The 19,824-nt window shown below is 37.8% G+C and overlaps 1 protein-coding gene across 5 annotated transcripts in view; it reads right to left on the reverse strand.

Moving 5' to 3' along the window:
• Positions 1-6,360: 6,360 nt before the first annotated feature.
• The window catches only part of cher (filamin A protein cher), a 106,700-nt gene continuing 93,236 nt past the window's right edge, over positions 6,361-19,824 (reverse strand). For 4 of the 5 annotated variants that reach the window (XM_088267333.1, XM_088267332.1, XM_088267331.1 and 1 more), the window contains 8 exons: positions 17,682-17,790; positions 16,595-16,759; positions 15,203-15,442; positions 13,723-13,913; positions 12,767-12,992; positions 11,235-11,450; positions 9,818-10,024; positions 6,361-9,072 (listed from right to left, as the gene is read on the reverse strand). In XM_088267333.1, coding sequence (XP_088123459.1) covers positions 8,888-9,072; positions 9,818-10,024; positions 11,235-11,450; positions 12,767-12,992; positions 13,723-13,913; positions 15,203-15,442; positions 16,595-16,759; positions 17,682-17,790 — 1,539 coding nt within the window. In that variant the 3' untranslated portion in view covers positions 6,361-8,887. The remainder of the gene's footprint in view (positions 9,073-9,817; positions 10,025-11,234; positions 11,451-12,766; positions 12,993-13,722; positions 13,914-15,202; positions 15,443-16,594; positions 16,760-17,681; positions 17,791-19,824) is intronic. The other variant, XR_015838254.1, reaches the window with a different exon arrangement.

Raw genomic sequence — 19,824 nt, forward strand, 5'->3', positions numbered from 1 at the left:
TATCAAAAAGTTTTTTTATTTCATTTCAAATATTCTCTCCCTTTTGTTTTACCTCTTACACAAACTCATGGCGGGATGTGATGTCACTTGCGGCTGGATATGATGCTGTTCATGGCTGGATGTGCGTCAAGTTCATTTAGAATGATTAAGGAAACACTTGTTTTTTTACCACTTTAGTTTATTAATGACTACTAGTTTCGGAAGCTAAACTTCCATCGTCAGGTCTGAATAATAACTGAACTTTATGAATAAACTCAAGTGGTATATAAACAAATGTTTCCTTAATCATTTTAACATGTCTTACCACAAAGTAAATGCCGAAACCATAAATAGGTTCATATATATATATATATATAGACCTTCCAAGAATTGGAGTAGTGTGGTTGTCAATAATGGGTAGAATTAGTGAATATTACACGTGTGTAAAGTGATCACTTAAACCAGCCTATGACAGTCGTCAACCCCGTAAATGCCCAAACTTCCATATTCTTCTTCATCTTTGATGAGATGTCAAAAAAAAAATAATAAAAGTTCATTTAGCGTCAAAATATAAAAGGCAGCTCCCAATTTATTTTCTTTTATGTTTTTTAATACAGTGGAACCTCTCATAATGAGCACCTCGCATAGCGAATAATTCGCATAACGAGCGAAAAAATATTTGAAAAAGTTTCTTCTTTAACGAGCGATATTTCGCATAACGAGGACAATAGAGAAAGGCGAGGACTTTTGCGCCAGTCATATCAAAAAAAGTTTCACATTACGAGTGTTTCGCTTAACAAGTAAGATTCCAGAACAATTTATGCTTGTTATGAGAGGTTCCACTGTATTATTATTTGATAACATAAAAAATAACAGCTGCATATGTCTGTTTTACCGACTGAGCAAAAAGAAATACTAACAGGAGACACACACATTTAGCAATTAGTAAATTATTTGTCCACCTCCGTAGTGTAGTGATCAACGCATTTGGATACCGTGCTGGAGGTCCCGGGTTCGATTCCCAGGGGGATCAAAATAATTAGGGGTGATTTTCATTCTCATATTTATTTAATATCACCCTGGACTGATAAGAAGCGCAGGGCTGATCACCTTGCCTGCATGCAATTAACGATCAAGATAACGCTGCATTGATACGATGCAGTGCCCTATGCATCATTGGGCACGGATGAGGGTTAAAAAAAGGTTAAAAAAAAATTATATTAAAAAAAGACAAATGTAGTGATTTGTCTTACTAATGGCATTTGATCAAGATGGCATATTATCGTTTCCTGCATTACCGACAGGGCATTTTATAGGAGTAGCCCAAGATTATTTACCAGATTCCTGTTTTACCCACGAGGCACCTGTCCAAGATGGCCGTTTACAGTTTCCTGATTTACCAATAGTTGATTGACAATCGCAGTTTCCCACAGAACCCACCTGGTGTATAGGGTAAAACTCCACTACAGTTCTCTACATTACCAATAGAAATATACTAAATGGATAAATGTAGCTGCCTACATTACCGACAGAACCCCTTTTTTTCAAACTAATTGTCACACAGCTTATCCAAGGGTAGGGAGAGAATAGAATACCTCACATTTGCATACATTCTTTACCTCTACCGTAATTATGCAACTCCTCATATATACATACCCACCGATTATTCCCACTGCCAACGCCCAAGTATTGGAAGTATCATTCCAAGTTTCCCTCGGTCTTCCTTTGCATCTATTTATGATATTAGTTCAGCTTAATCAAACTACACATCAACAAATGCTTAAGTTTTTTTTTATTTTTATTTTTAAAACAGAGAAATATTTGTGTTTTTAATGTTTACATAAATACTTCAATTTTATACTATTTCTGTGAGCCTAAGCGGCTCAATATTAGAAATAGGTATCAAATCGGCTGTCCAAACTCAAAACACAGTAAGGGACATTTTTTGTGTTACGTTTTTTTTTGCATTTTTGGACTAAGTAGATTCTACTTAAAAATGCAAAAAAACGTACTACAAAAAAAAAGTCCCTTACTGTGTTTTAAATTTGGACAGCCGAAATTGTGGTAGAGTGGCTTCGAACTGAGAAACTCTGACTCAAGAGTCCGCGACACTTACCACGAGACCACAACCCGACACAAGCTGTGAATAAAGCTGAAAGCATATTTCTTAACTCCGTGCAGAATACTTACCTTTTCTATGTTGCTAGCTATCTCTGAAAATTCATTCTTCTATATAAAAATCATAGAAAGTTTAATCATATATATATCAACATTTACTCATTACCCGCTAGTAGCACACAGTCTGTGACATCTCCAACAGTGCGTTCACTCCTTTCAACAACATTGTATGACAAAAATCGTCAATTTTCAGTTGTGCATGTTTTCGGAATGCCCAAAAAATGTACTATATCCCAGTGAAAGCGGCATATTTTTAACTTAATATTTACCCGCTGCAGGGCAGAAAGTGTTTTTTTTTTTTTGCATTTAGAAGAAAATGTATTGTTTAATTATTTTTTTTATAAATACTAAATATTTTTTAAAAAACATTCAGGTTTTACTTAAAAAGATCTGTTGCACAGTAAAAAGTTCAATAAGTGGCTTGATATTTATTTTTAATACATTTCATTATATCCTTAAATTTAAAAACGATCTCCTGAAAAATCAAGTTTTTTATATATGACGTTGTTGAAAGGAGTGAGCGAGTGGTCAACACACGTTTGGCACACAGTTTGCGACAGCGTGGTATTTAAGAACTTAGATAATTCTTCACATTACCGAAATCTATGAAATCAATCCGCAAGAAACATACCTTATATATTCCTTTCAATTAATCAAGATCAAATTATGAAATATTAAATTCAAGAGCTCCAAGGAGGCCGATGTAATTTGTCAAACCAAACCTGCATCTTGCTTACGCCTCTTATTACAATAAAGCAAATTAAACACTAAAAATATTAATTTTGAAGATAATACATATTATATTAATTATCCGCCTCCATAGTGTAATGATCAGCACGCTCGGCTACCACACAGAAGGTCCCGGGTACGATTCCCTTGATTCTTCTTCAAACCCTAATCTGCACCCGATGGAGCATAGGGCGCAGCAACATATAAACGTAGTGTTATCTTGACCGTTAACACACAAAGGAAAGGTGATCAGCCCTCCGCCTCAGGTACCAGTCCAGGGTAATTATTGGATAAATATTGTAGAGTGAAAATTCACTTATATATATGACCCCCCCCTGGGAATTCAACCCCGGACCTCCAGCACGGTACCCGAGCGAGCTGACGATTACACTACGGAGGCAGACAATGTTCAATTCCCGGGGATGATTTTTTTCTCTTCAATATTTATTCATAACTACCCTGGACTGGTACCTGAAGCGGAGGGCTGATCACCTTTCCTCCATGTGTTAACATGATAGTTATCTTAATAGATAACAATGCGTTTATATGATGCAGTACCCTGTGCACCATTAGGGTGCGGATAAGGGTTCGAAGAAGGAAGATATTAAATATCTCACATATATAATGCGAATAGGTTAAGTAGCCCTGAAATGGGCCTTTTTTACATATACAGTGGTGCCTCACACAACGAACTTAATTCGTTCCAGGAGCAAGTTCGTTATGCGAAAAGTTCGTTATGTGAAACGCGTTTTCCCATAACAATACGTGTTAAAAAAAAAAATTCGTTCTGTAGCATAAAATATGGTAAGATGACATAAAAAAAAGATAAATTTTTTGTTATTATTTTTATTTAGATACATCTAAAAACATAATGAAAAAAACACACATTTTTTAATTTTAAGAAATAATCGAATCTTGCACATCTTCATCCATTTTCCGCTTTTTGGCCGATGGTGCAGTGAAAAACCTGTCCAAAGTCGTTTGTTTCTCTCTTTTCTTCAACATCTGCCGAAAATAACGGACAAGAGTATCGGAGTACAGGTCGTTGATCCTGTTTGCTTCAGCGGAATCCGGATAGTGGGCATTGGTAAACTCCTGAACTGCTTTCCATTTGACCAGGATGTTCTTGATGTCAGCAGTTGGAATTGGTTGATTGTTTGATTGTTGCTCCTCGTTATCAGATGACGCTTCCCTTTGAGCATTGTCCTGTTGTTGGGCCAGAAGTGTTTGGAGCTCTTCAGTTGTCAGCTCTTCTTTGTGTTCCTCAATAAGCTCCTCTACATCCTCTTCCTCTACCTCTAATTCCAACCTTTGGGCCACTGTGATGATGTCCTTCACCACTTCTGTGTCATCAACTACTGCTTCTTCCTGAATCCACGAAGGCACAAGCATCTTCCAAGCAGAAATGAGGGTCCTTTGTGACACTTCTTCACAGGCCTTCTGTATAAGTCGTATTGCCAAAAGGATATCAAATTTCTCCTTCCTTGAAGTTAAGCGTACTGCTCAGTGACTAACGACTGCCTGCGCGGAAGGATGCAATAAATCGGCAGTGATCGTGTGAAGTGGGCGACTTCGTTGTGTGAAGCGAAGTTCGTTGTGTGAAGCGAAGTTCGTTGTATGAATCGTGAAATGAACGAAAAGGAAGTTCGTTGTGTGCAGCGTTCGCTGTGCGAGGCGTTCGTTATGCGAGGCACCACTGTACATATAATATGGAAATAAATGGTAACTATCAATGTCCGCCTCCGTGGTGTAATGGTCAGCGTGTTTAGCTACCGTGCTGGAGGTCCCGGGTTCGATTCCCAGGGGGGGTGAAAATAAATATTAGTGATTTTACACCGTAATATTTATTTAATATTACCCTGGACTGATTCCTGAAGCGCAAGAGTGATCACCTTGCCTTCATGTAAGTAATGATCAAGATAACACTGCGTCAATTCGATGCAGTGCCCTATGCACCATTGGGTGCGGATAAGGGTTATAAGTAAGTAAGTAATCAATGTAAATAATTAAAAGATAAGAATAATAATTTAACAAGAATAATTTAATACAATAATGAAAGATAAAATGTATCGTGAAATGTATGCTTAGAGCGATACTAACACAGGAGTTGTGTCCTGAATGACCGGCAGAGACCATTACCATCGACATTTCCTATTTACTACGGCGAATAATATGGAAGGGGAACAGATCTCAGGCAGACGTATGCGGGACTTTCTCGGTACCAAAGAACGACAGAGCTAACACCACGAACCCGTTTTTAATGGTGAGCACTTTCCAATAACACCTGGAGTTTTATTTGTACCTACAACCTATTCCACGCGTCGTTCTTAATCTGACCTGAGTAAGCGGTACTTACAACACCACTACCATCGAGACTTGCCTTAAAACACACCGCAGAATAGACCAGCTCCTTTGCAGTTTTAAGCTGTCCTTTCCGGTAATGTGTATTTTCTACAATTCGACTCTAATAATGAAAATATCCATTTTTAATTGATGTTTTACTTAGTATATACCACTATTTCTAAAAATCGCTTGCGACACATGTTTCGATGCATTCCGCATCATTTTCAAACAACGTGTAAATGTAAACGTGAAAATGATGCGGAATGCATCGAAACACGTGCCACTGTAGATTTTAAGAAATAGTGGTATTTACTAAGTCTTCTTCTTCATCTTCTTGCTCAATGCTGAGCGTCGTGGTCTTCTGGAATGTCAGGCACTTGGTGCACAAGTCCTCTCCATTCTTCCCGGTCCTGGGCCAACTTGATGGCAGCGTTTAGCGAGGATCCGGTTAATTCCTTTATTTGGTCTGTCCATCTTGTTGGAGACCGTCCTCTTGCCCGCTTGCCTTCAACTGTACCTGTTACTACCAGTTTTTCAAGACTCTTCTCGTTCTTTCTGGCGATATGCCCAAAGTAGGACAGAATCCTTTTCCTGCAAGTCGTGGAGAGTCTTTCTGTCACTGACAGTTCGCGGAGAATGGAGACGTTTGTGCGTCTTGCAGTCCAAGGAATGCGCAGCATCCTCCTCCAGCACCACATTTCAAACACATCCAGCATATGTCTTTCCTTTTTCCTCAGTGTCCATGTTTCCACTCCATACATTTACTAAGTAAAACATCAATTAAAAATGGATAGATTTTACCACAAAGTGACTGCCGAATCAATTAATGAAATGAAAATATCAATATGAAATACAATAGATATGGGTTAAAAAAAATTATATGCTCCATAATATAATTACGTATTACATAAAAGTATTAAAATCATATGGTGTACAAAATACATATCATTACACGCGGAAGTTTTTAGCACTGTAAAGAAAAGGATAACAGTCTTATGTGGAAGGAGATGTCTCGATTATCTTTTAAAAAAACATTAATTACCAAACTTACACATACCAGCTGATAATTCAAATAAACTCAGAATACTAAATACACTTACTTACCTAAATAACTCTAAGAAAACCAGCCGATTGTGCTTTTATTTATTTATTTATTCAAAGTGCAACAGGGATCTTGATTTCTTGATTTTGCAGTATGTACAATGACAGATAATAAATATTTAAAAATAAAACACAATGAAACGACACACATAAAAAAATACAAGCAAAAGAAACTAGGAAAATATCAAACATATCATTTATCGAAATTTTGAGTGGATTCGTAATCAAATAATTCTATATTGAGCTAGTACTTTATTAAAATCTTAATAAAATAAAGGGGCAAACTAAATTCTTACATTAGGATACTAAATACGATTCAGATTCTCTGTTATTATAAGAATTGTTTAACCTACAAAATGATAAGAAGATAAAATATATTTTTAAATACATATCGTCATTCTGTGTGCTATATTGCAAATATGCTTGAGTCTCTTAAGAGAGCAAAAAAGCAAACGCCCCTCAATAAATTTCTGCGCCAATTAATATATATTTTTTTTATGTAAAGAGAAAAATTTGTGTTTTTATTATTTACACAAATATTTCAATTTCATACTATTTCTGTGAGCCTAAGCGGCTCATTATTAGAAATAGGTATCAAAGTGTGGTAGAGTGGGTTCGAACTGAGAAACTCTGGCTTAAGAGTCCGCAACACTAACCACGGGATCACAACCCGACACCATTGTAGTCCTGAAAGTCGAATTTTGGACTTTGTAATCTACAAAATTAGAGAGGATCAAATTTTTGATTCTTAGAGTCAGTGTGTTTTTACCAGTCGACCTTGAAGGTAGTGTAGCAGCATTCAAGATTATTTAATTAATTATATTAATAACTTTTTTTTTTAAATGTATTTAACCAACAATATATATTTTTAAAAGTCAAGACCAGGGTTATCCCAAGCAAGGCCCTTAAATTTATTTGGCACATACGAAAATTATCATTTTACTTAACTTATTTCGTAGAACACTACTTTATTTTTATGGCGTCCCAAATAAATCAAAAAAATATTAATTCATGTCTTCATGTATCAAAAATTTATTTTATTACAACAATGATATCCCTACATTTTTTATTTTTAGTTTACTTTAAAAATTTCAAGTATTTAGATTTATGAATTGGCCCAGAATCGTATCTGGTTCGGAGAGACCGGGTCTAGATTGAAGGAACAAGAGACTCTCCTTTTTAGCGACAATGGATGATGCCAAATGACGATATGGTGCATTTTGGGTAAGGTCAAATCAAAATGGATTGTGAAAATAAATAATTTACTTAAATAATATCTCCTGTCTTTCTTTCACATAGCACACCCGTTCTTACATCATGTTCATTCCATTCCATTTTTATTCTTGGTATTTGTAAGTATAACTTATTTCCATAACAAAAGCTATGACACTCGAGATGGATGGCGATCCGTTGAGAGGTGACGCTGAAAATCCTTCACCAAGTCCTGAGTTTAATTTGTGTTATTGTCTTTGCAAAAATGTACAATCTTTCTGGCTAATACAACATATCGCTCACTCCTTTCAAGAACGTCATAAATCAAAAAACTTGATTATTCAGGAGAACGTTTTTAAAGTTTAAAAATATAAAACAATGTATTAAAAATAAATATCAAGCCACTCATTGAACTTTTTAGTGTGCAACAGATCTTTTTAGGTAAAACCTGAAGGTTTTTTCTCTATTTGAAAAATATTTAGTATATTTAAAAAAAATGATAAATACCATTTTTTCAAAATGCAAAAACAACACTTTCTGCCCTGTAGCAGGTAAATATTAAGTTAAAAATATGCCTCTTTTGCTGGGATATAGTTAAAGTGACCATACGTCCCGTTTTGAACGGGACCGTCCCGTTTTTACATAGCCTGTCCCAATATAAAACAACTTTTTTTTTTTCATTTTTATAAAATTTATTCCTCTTATTTTCTTTATCAATTCCTTTCTTTTTAATAATACATAAAAACTATGAAAAAATACGTATTTTCTTGAATATCCATACTATAAGGTTAAAATTGGTAAATGTCCCGTTTTGGGGACAAAAATAAATGGTCAGTTTAGATATAGTACATTTTCTGGGCATTCCAAAAACACGCACAACTTAAAATTGACGATTTTTGATTTATGATGTTCTTGAAAGGAGTGAGCGATATATAAGGCAGCTCCCTACGTATCAACAGTATGACCCCGGACGCTAACTTGTTATAAGAACTAAGTGTAGCGATAGTTAAGTATATAAGTGTTTATACAAGATAATTTATACCCTGTACATAAGTAAACTCATCCTATGAAAACTCACAAGTAAAATCATACACCTAAGTAAGTTCATCACTGACTTAAATCGTTGAATTGAATAAACTCATGCCTTTAATGAGGTATTTAAGTAAAACATAAATTAAAAGTCAATAGATTTTACCACAAAGTGATTACTGCATTATTGAAAAATTGAGAAAACTAGTTATAAACAGACAAAATTTGTATAGAATCGGCGGCCATCTTATCTCAAGTGCCAAGGCGATCGTTTTCCCATCAATCCGCGCCGCCAACACTTCAACAAGACAGGCATCTAGACTTCCACCTTGAAGGGGGACCCGGGTATGTGGTCGTCTCCCCACTTGACCAGGACGATGTACTCGCCGCGGTCCTGCACTCGGTACGCGACGTCGTAGTTGTTCTTGCCCTTGTGCTTCATGAAGACCTCTTCGCACGGACCCTTGGGGCCGTAGACGCCCACATACAGGATGTTGTTACCTGGAAAGAGATAATTTGACACATGTGCATGTATAACAAAGAGATGTGTAATCTAGTATGGAGGTTAGTAATAAAACTTTTTCGTCATCAGACAGAATGATAAGGAGGGGTGATTTATTTAACATCAGTCTTCTCCTTTTTCTTGGGGTTATCATGCTTTTTGGTGTCTGAATTGTCATTTGGTCATTATAATTATGTATTATTTTTTGTGGAGACTCACCAACCCACCTTTCGTATCATGTTGACGTTATTTCTTTTACAAACTTTTTGATTATTTTTTATCACACTATAAATATAAACATTTGAAATAGAAAGTTTTAGACGTGGAGCGAATGGATAAAGATAAGATGAATAAGAAAATATAGCCCTACTAAAGAGCAGGGTCTCCCCTCTTGCCATAACTGCACAGTCAGGAAAACTGGAAACACAGACCATTTTGCAACCAGCAAGCTGTGTCCGCTTTGTTCATTTATGGATCAAAGGGCTAGAGAGAGGGTAGACTACTTATGCTAAAGACGCCCACCTGTATATCATCCAATGTAACCTCCAGCGAAATCAAGCAGCAACAGACCGAATAATTAGAAACTTCACACAAGCGAAAGGCGACATTATAATAGCGCAAGAACCCTACATCGGGAATACTGGAAAATGCAAACCTTATCCCGGGGTTAGGATATTTGAAAGCTCCACCGGCTACAAGAACAACTCCAATAAAGCCACTATAATTGTACATATAAGCACATACCACCGTCGGTGGCGCAGACGGTGAACTGATTCTGCTTGGCGAGGTAGGCCTTCTTCAGCCCCATCCCCTTGGCGGTGACCTTGCTGGCGTCGGATTTGAAGTGCGGCAGCACGGTGCCGGCCTTGTGCCCGTTCTTGGACAGCTTCTGGACAGTCTCCACAATCACGGAAGACGTCTCCTGGGCGCCCACCTCCGCCAAGTTCTCGCCTGAAACATCGCAAGAGAATTATAATGTCTTCTTCTTTTCCTTCTGCTTAGTGTAGGCCTTGTGGCCTATTTTTAAGAGGGATTAGCCTCCTGCGATGTGGATTCCCAGCTGTCAATCCAATTGTAATTGTAATGTACATAAAAGAAAATAAATAAATAAATAAACGAGAAAATAAATAAATAAATATTAACATTTAAATCTATGAACGTAACCCGACACACCTAGATCCAAAAATCTTGAGAACCCTCTATCTTCTTCAAACCCTCATCCGCACCCAATGGTGCATAGGGCACTGCATCATATTGACACAGTGTTATCTCGATAATTTGCTTAAATGAAGGCAAGGTGATCTCTCCTACGCTTCAGGGACTAGTCAGGGTAATATCAAATAAATATTCAGAGTGTAGAATCATTAGTATTCATTTTCAATCCCTTCCCCCTTGGGAATCGAACCGGGGACCTCCAGCACGGTAGCTAAATACACTTTTTTCATTCATTTCATTCGAACCCTTATCCGCAGCCCAAAGGTGCAGAAGGCACTGCATCATATAAACGCAGTGTTATCTTGATCATTAACACACAAAGGAAAGGTGGTCAGCCCTGCGCTTCAGGAACCAGTCCAGGGTAATATTGAATAAATATTAGAGTGAAAAATATCACTTATATTTATTAGACCCTCCTCTGGGAATCGAACCCGGGAACTCCAGAACGGTAGCCGAGCGTGCTGACCATTACACTACGGAGGCGGAGATAAATGAAACTCCCATCTAAAAAAGCTATATTTTTAGTCCAACATATTATTAGTGAGAACACATCGTAGTCGCACAGGAGAAAGTGACTACCAAACTAGAAAGAACTAGCAAGAACTAGCAAGAAACTACCAAAACGTAAAATGTTCAGGAGGGCCATTTAAGTCACTTTTGCTTAACAAGAAAATAAACATCAATGCAGTTAGTCATTTTTACCAAGTCAATATATTATACTTACAAGTTTAAAATCATTTGGGATGTTTTCAGGGCAATATTAAGCTAGTAAGATATCAAATAGTCAATGATCACGGTTTTGTAAAAAAAATGCACTTGGTCACTTTCTCCTGTATGACTACAATATGTGGTTCTCTATTGTTTCTGTGGTTGTCTGTTGTATGTAGTTTGGACTGTGTCAAAAAAAATACTGGAAAACTAGCAATGCACGCTCTTCTTCACTCACCCAAGCACTCAATCTTAAAAGGCGAGCCGACAATGTGCGCCCCGTTGTACTTGACGCTCATGTAGTAGAACCCGGGCACGAGCGGCGTGTAGCGCACCTTGTAGCCCTCCTCCACCTCCGTGCAGTCCATGGCCACGCGGGACGGCCCGTCCACGGTCACAGCGAGCGTGCCCGCGCCAGCATTGCACGTGTCGATGATCAGATCCGTCTTGACTCCTGCAATCAGTTGAATGTATGAACGGTCAAGTTTATGCATTTTGGTATATGGTACACTTGATACATATGGTACACATGGTGGGTATCCAAATGAACGCCTTATGGGCCATTTACATGATGCTAATTTTTAAGATAATCCATCAAGCCAGTAAGGTTACTAACCTTTTTTTTTTTATTTAATTTGTAGTTCTCCATAATTTATATTTTAAATATTAAAATCAAACAGTGATTTTAAGGGTCTACCAAGTTGGTTGTCTATTTTAGTTTTTTAAATCATAAAAATACAAATATTGAATTTGTGACAATGGCTTCGTTTATTGTTTGACATTAGTTTGATAATGCCCTAACAAGGCAAAACAATTATATTATTTGTTGATTTGGCATTACCCTGCGGAATGACATGATGATTATTTAAAAAAAAAAAACTTGTATCTTCATCTTAAAACCCTTATCCGCACCTGGTGGTGCATAGGGCACTGCATCATATAAATGTAGTGATATCTTGATCATTATTAACACATGAAGAAAAGGTGATCAGCCCTCCGCTTCTGGTACCAGTCAAGGGTCATATTAAATAAATATTAGACTGAAAAATCACTTATATTTATTTTGAACCCCCCGGGAAAGGAACCCGGGACCTCCAGTACGGTAGCCGAGCATGCTGACCATAATATACTAATATACTACAGATACGGACAAGTCCAAGGTAAAATTAAATAAATAAAAGAACTAAAAAAACACCTGCAATTATTTTAACCCCCCCCCCGAGGAATCAAACCTGGGACCTCTAGCGCAGTAGCCGAACACACTAACCACTACACTATAACAAAATTATGTCAATCCAGTAGGCTTGCTTGTGACCGTGTTACTTTTTATCATCCATTTGGAATTGTACAGAATAAACGCCGAATCAAATAATTATTTATTGATTTGGTATTTAATTTGTAAAACTCTATAATTTATATTTCAAATATTAAAATCAAACACTGATTTTAGGGTCTACTAAGTTGTATTTATACATTTTTAAATATAAAAATAAATTATAAAAGTTGTAACAATATTGTCATTTGTTGTTTGACAGAAGTTTGATAATGCCACATCCCAATTTATCGTCATTGTAGACTGCCGGGATCAGCTCTCCTTGTCCTCAGGTTGCAGGTCCTTCTATCACGGACAACGTCACCTAGGCCATGTCATCGAACCATGTTCTCTCTTTGCAGCATCCATGAATTTTTTGGTCTTTCTCTAGACATCGTTTGAGGAAGATCCATTGCTATTGCCTGATTTAATATTTAAAATGTAAATCAAAGGGTTACCCGTTTTGACAACGCCAAGTCCATTCCCGTGGGCATGCACGGCTGCCGGGTCGGCATCGTCCTTGCCGACCTTGATGCGGAGCGGCGAGGCGGGGATGTGTACGCCGTTGAATTTCACGTGGATGTTGTGGATGCCGTTCTCGCGCGGCATGAACCTCACTGAGTACTGCTCCCCGTCAATGTTCTGGATGAAGCAATCGTCCACGTTTCCTGAAGGCGCCTTGATCTAACCATGAAATTAAAGAGTTGAGATCATTAACTTGTTACATTAGATACACAGATTAACAGACATGGCAGGCTCTCTTCCGTATTTTAATTAAAATATAACTTTGTTTTAAAATCAATATAAATATTCTGTTATAACTTAATTATAGTGGCTACCAGTTTCGAAGCTAACTGTTTCTTTTTCAAGACTGATAGTTATGGCCGAGAAACCCCCCCCGAAATGTGCGAAAAAGTGGTTAAAAATGACCTCAAAAGAATCGCATGTATCGAATCTTCCCGAGGTGCCATTTGAGTGATATTGTTTTTCACACTAAATGGTAAAGTCCAAACTTTATAATGAAATAAAATTTTCATAAAAAATATATTGCTGTGTGTTTTATTTAGCTTTTCTTTCGAAACTGAAAAATTAATGACCCTGTAATTATAAAATGGAAAATCACAAAAATATTGCTTCAAATATAAATTATTTCCTCCGTCTGTTTGAGAAGAATCCTATTTCAGACTCATCGGCAGAAGAAACTATGACAGCCTTGAAAATTTGATGGTCGTGGGAAGAGTCAAAGGTAGTAGACGAAGAGGAAGAACCCCTACTAGATGGACTGACCAATTCAAGGCTGCCACAAGTCGCGGGATTAAAATTAAATGCCGCTGAATCCGCAGACAATAATAGAGTAGCTTAGCTTAGGTTAGGTTAGGTTATGCGTTGGTTGGGCGACCGAGCCCCCACTGACCCTGGCGTCCAGCTCCCCCCTGGCCCCGTTGAGCCGCACGTAGAACTGCGCGGGCTTATCCACCTGCAACCCCTCGGGGAACTGCGCCACCTCCAGCAGGTGGGCGTCCCCGATGGCCGGGGAGATCCACACGCGGAACGGCGAGTCGGGGATGTGCTGGTCGTTGAACTTGAGTCCCACGCGGTACTCGCCTGCGGAACAAAAAGAAGAAATTCATAATCAGGCGTACAAACGGAGTAAGCGGCATTTACTTGTTAGTCGACTTTGTGATAGCACTTGGTGTTATTATTATTTTTTTTTATAGTAAAAATATATGTGTTTTTATTATTTACACAAATATTTCAATTACATACTAATTAGTAATAGGTATCAAATTGTGGTAGAGTGGGTTCGAACCGAGAAACTCTGACTTAAGAGTCCGCGACACCAACCACTGGACCACAACCCGACACTAGTTAGATAAAGTTTGTCAGGAGTTTGGTCCACTCTATTTTTATATTTTGTATATTAAAAGCATAAGTAATTTTGTGGTATGGTACATTGTTAACAAAGTAAACAATGGATGATAAGGAGAGTGTTATTTGACTCTATTTTCTCTAAGCAGCCGAAACATGGAACATAAAAGCAGGAGAAAGGATTCTTTACATTCAGTTTAATTTTTATTCTTTGACTTTATTAAAACTTTAATGTAAAACTATTTAAAAAGTAAAGAATTGTAAATGAAGCTATTGTAAATTTTAAACAGTGCTTTTTATTTTACACACATAGGCAAATATCAGTACTACTTGTACCGTCAGTGTGAATACCTGCCCACATCTTTTATTCTTAAGACTAGCGAGAGCGTTAGTCGTCAAGTTGGCAAGCCTGCGCAGTGCACTGTCATAGTCTGTGTGCGCGATGTGTACTCAAGTTTTCAGACAATACTACTTACTACTACTTTGAATCATGAGTACTACTTTAAATATATATTTTTTTAAATTCTAACTTTTTTACACAAATACAATATAATGAATTGTTGGGTAATATATCCAAAATTAAACAAAGTTTATTGGATTTGAATTCTACATTTATTTATGTAAATGTTAACACTGTGTTTGATAATGTCTTAATAAGACGAAACGCGTCACGTATTAACATATACATAAATAAATGTACAATTCAAATCCAATAAACCTTGTTTAATTTTGGATATATTACCCAACAATTCAATATGGAATTCTACCAACTGTCTGCAGTTACAATAAATATACAATATAGTGTCCAATTTGTTTTGTAAAATGTCCAATAAGGCACGACCGATAACAACTTTTCCGGCGAAATAATGGTAGAGAAAGTATAATGCAACAGAGGTATCTCTTTGTATTGGCAAGATATTCTTTTGTTTACCCGCTGTTTGTCATTTTCTGGCTGCCACATCTCGCAGTGGCCTCAGAAGTAAAAGCTCGGTAGTGTTGCGACCAGCCTTCCGGAATGCACTCACCTGGCTCGGCCACCTTGTAGCAGATGTCGCAGGAGCCGTCCCGCCGGTCCTTGAACTCGATCTCGGCCTTGGAGGGGCCCTCCACGGAGATGGCGAGCTGGCCGCCGCCCGCCTCACGCGTCCACACGTTGAACTCGTTGCGCGCCAACTGCTCGCCGCGCTCCAGCCCCGTGCCGCCTGCCTTCACGAGGTGGGAGCCCGAGTCGCGCAGGGGGCCCACCGTGAACTGGAACGGGGAGCCTGGAAACAATTGGCAAAATATAATATGAGAAAAAGCGCATTCAAATTATGTATTTTTTTTCTCTTGTTTCGAAAAGGTATCACTCTGAAATTTCTACACTGTATACAGCGCTAAACATAGTGCCTTAGAGACCGAAAAACTAATGTTTTGATAAGGGAAAAAACCAAGTTAACATATCGCTCACTCCTTTCAACAACGTCATATATCAAAATACTTAATTTTTCAGGAGATAGTTTTTAAAGTTTAAAGATATAGTAAAATGTATTAAAAATAAATATCAAGCCACTTATTGAACTTTTTACTGTGCAACAGATCTTTGTAGGTAAAACCTGAATGTTTTTTCTTTGAATTTGAAAAATATTTAGTATAATAATAATAATAAAACCCTTATCCGCACCCCAATGGTGCATAGGGCACCGCTTCATATAAATGCAGTGTTATCTTGATCGTTTACACACGAAGGAAAGGTGATCAGCCCTCCGCTTCAGGTACCAGTCCAGGGTAATATTGAATAAATATTTAAGTGAAAAAATCACTTATATTTATTTGACCCCCCCTGGGAATCGAGCCCGGGACCTTCACAACATTAGCCGAATGTGCTGACCATTACACTACGGAGGCGGACTCTATATGTTTTTTCTGTATGTGAAAAATATTTAGTATATTTTTAAAAAAAATACTTAAACAATACTCACTCTTACCCACTGGCGATGCGTAGCGTCGAGAGTGAGACAGATATAGGGCATGATTATGGCGTGGACTAATTACCGACCGCAAGAAAAATGAGGGATCTGTTCTTTTATTTATCCTTGTGATGTTACAAATTATTAGTCAGATATTTCAACAGATGTCATAAGGCCAAGGATTGACGTATTATTTTATCCAAAGTTCCACACCATGAAAAAATCCCTCCAAGTTGAACTGAGGTTCGAAACTTGGAGTACAGTAAAAACACAAACGGTTATGTCAGCCGCGTACGGGGAATGTTTTGTGAAAACACATACGGTTATGCGAGCCGCGTGGATCCGGTTAATGTAGGAGAGGGTTGAAAATTAATCATCTTTTATTATTATTTTTTCTAACAGGGTTCCATTATACAATTTACACTACTCAACTTCAAAAGGCATTGGACCATTCGTTGTATCACTCACCGGGGATGTGGATTTCGCGATACTTGACAGACACAGTGTGGACGCCAAGTTCCTTGGGCACAAAGTGGACGGAGTACAGCCCGTCTTCAATCTCCTGGATCTCCGCATCTTCAGACACGCCTCCCGGACTCGTGACAGTGGCAGCAAGGTCAAACGATGTGATTCCTGAAGCATTACAATTTGATGACAAATTAGAAAACAAGAGTGCATTGATTCAGGTGCATAGAAGAGATCTTTTAATCCAGTTGAGCTTAGTAACAAATAATACTCTTAAAATGAGGAGCTCTCAAAATTAATGAGATACTAACATTAAAGCAAAAAATTTACAAAAAAACTATCCATTAAATAGACATTTTATTTTTCTTTTTTAAACCCTCATCCGCACCCGATGGTGCATAGGGCACTGCGTCATACAAACGCAGTGTTATCTTGATCGTTAACTCATGAAGGAAAGGTGATCAGCCTTCCGCTTCAGGTACCAGTCCAGGGTAATATTGAATAAATATTAGAGTGAAAAAATCACTTATATTTATTTGACCCCCCCCCCTGGGAATCGAACCCGGGACCTCAAGAACGGTAGCGGAGCGTGCTGACCATTACACTACGGAGGCGGACAGACATTAGATAGTGTTTAAGTAGCATTGAAAAAGAAGTGGTTAGCTTCGAAACCGGTAGACATTATAATTTAGTTTAAATAAATAATTTATTATTTATTTTAATGAAATGGAAAATCACAAAGTTATTGCTTCAAATATAAATTATAATTAATTCATTGTATTAAAAAGTATTAAAAAGAGTTTTTCAGTTTAACAAGAGTTATTCCCCTGATTTCCAACCCTTATCTGCACCCAATAAGGCACTACATCATATATAAGCAGTGTTATATTGATCGTTAAATACACGAAGGAAAAGTGATCAGCCTTCCGCCTCAGGTAACAGTCCAGAGTCATATTAAATAAATATTAGACAGAAAAATCACTAATATTCATTTTGACCCTCTCGGGAATCGAACCCGCGACCTCGGCACGGTAGCCTCGCGTACTAACTGGAGGTAATGAGACAAAATAAGGGTAAAACGATAAAACACCTGGCATCTTGAAGGTCAGTTTGCACAGCGTCCCGACCTCGGTGACGGGGACAGCCTCCCGCTGCCTCTGAATCTTCTCTCTCTGCCTGTTGGAGCCTTCGCCAGTGACCTGCAATGTCACAACATAATCTAATCTGTCTGGTCACATGTTCAAAAGGCTTTCACTGCTACTCTCTCTCACTCTTAACCCTTTGAGGACAGAATAAAAAATATTTTAACTAACACATTTTTATTTCTAGAAATTATTTACAAATAAGTGTATAATACAGCAACTGAAAATTTACTGAAAATTGTGCACCTAAGACCATGTTTTATAATGTATAAATAAAAGCATTTATTCTTGAAAATGTGAGGTAATATATAACACTACTTATTTTTAATATTATTATGACTACAACTCACTTGTCATTTTGTTTATTTTGTTCAATAACCTCACAAAATTGATAAACTAAGATACAGATAACCTATAAATATCCCGACATGTGCACATGGCCACAATAAATAGTCTGAAATAAGCTCCAAGACAATGGATACCAACATGAAATCTATACAAGCGCTATTTCTGTTACATAATAATAATAATAATAATTTGGATAATTTGTATAGCGCCATTTTCGTAAAATAATACCTCAAGGGCGCATATATAGACATGGATAGTAATAATAATAATGGGATGATGATGATAATGATATACAAAAAATAAAAAATGCATCGCCAATCGGTCTCGGGCCGTCGAGTCTGGAGCGGGGAAAAGATGAGCCGACAAATTAAAACGCCTTCCTCTTGATCCCATGGGCTGGAGAATGGCCAAGGTGTTGGGCAGGACGCCTTCCTGAGCGATGGTCGTCACGCTGGAGGGCAGCTTGTTGAGCTCCTCGTGGCCAACTTCCAACTTCCAGACTAGCACAGTTCAAACTTTTATCCTCTTTTGCCAACCTTCCGTTATCCGACATGATTATTTTGTTTCTGAGGTTTTCCGCTTTCGCTTTTATACGAATGGGAGCAGGCGCAATTAAGGTATTTAAGGTTGTAGTTAGATTTCATCAAATTTAACCGTTTAAGCGCATGTTCTAGGATCGTTATTGTCTTTGCACATTTTTATTGCAGTCATTTATTCTAGAGGTTTCGGATGAATACACTATGGTCGTAACGTACCCTTAAGGGACGAACACAAAGCACTTTTTAACGCCCAGTTGCCACACGTGTTCATTCGGCACAGATTCTTAGAAATACACTACACCGTTTAGGACCGCATTGCTATATTGAACGATGCAATGATATTCTTGATGTACTTTCATCAGTTAACAGCTAACCTTTGTAAAATTATAACTTTTAACCATTTCAAGTTAACACTTATCACAATATTTATAGATGAGCAAAAAATTTTAGATTTGAGATGTAAATGTCCGGAGAAAATTAAATAAACGGTGGAGCGTGGTTCCTCAGCAGCCGCGTCGGGCGCTCGAGGAACCCACACATACCCACACATACATAGGCAACACGTATTGCACTATGGTTTTAACTAGAAACCTGTAGGAACTTAGACAATTTATTTTAAATTTGTGGACAATTTGTTTTAAGTTTGCAGTAACCAGTTGTCCTGAAAGGGTTAAACACCAACGCTCCTGTTTCAGTCACAATGTGAGCGATACAGCGAAATATTCTTGAGCGATATATTGATGAGTGACACGGCGTCTACAGAAATTGAAGACAAACTAAGCCAAATTATGTAATCCCTGCTTGAGAAGTCGATTTAGATGGTGTGTTGAGATGGTTTGGACATGTGGAACGAATGAGTGAGGAAATAACGGTAAAACAAATTTATGAGGCGAATGTTAGTGGGAAAAGAAGCAGAGGAAGACCGAGAAAAACATGGCACGATCAGGTATGCCAAATACTTGAAAGTGGTCACGTTAGGAGTCGTAACAATCGGCGGGTATGTATGAGGAGATGCATGAACGTGGAAGAGGCGAAGAATGTTTGCAAGGACAGAGTGGTGTGGCGCTCTATTCTCTCTGCCTACCCCTGCGGGGAAGCGGCGTGATGGTTAGTTAGTTAGTTAGTTAGTTAGAAGTCGATAGAAACTCTAGTGAACAATATGAATAGGATTATCAAGGATGAAATAACGGTGCCATAGAATCTG

Source organism: Brachycentrus maculatus, unplaced genomic scaffold, assembly GCF_059751285.1.
Source record: "Brachycentrus maculatus isolate JH-2025_06_01 unplaced genomic scaffold, ASM5975128v1 h1tg000293l, whole genome shotgun sequence".
Taxonomy (NCBI): Eukaryota; Metazoa; Arthropoda; class Insecta; order Trichoptera; family Brachycentridae; genus Brachycentrus; species Brachycentrus maculatus.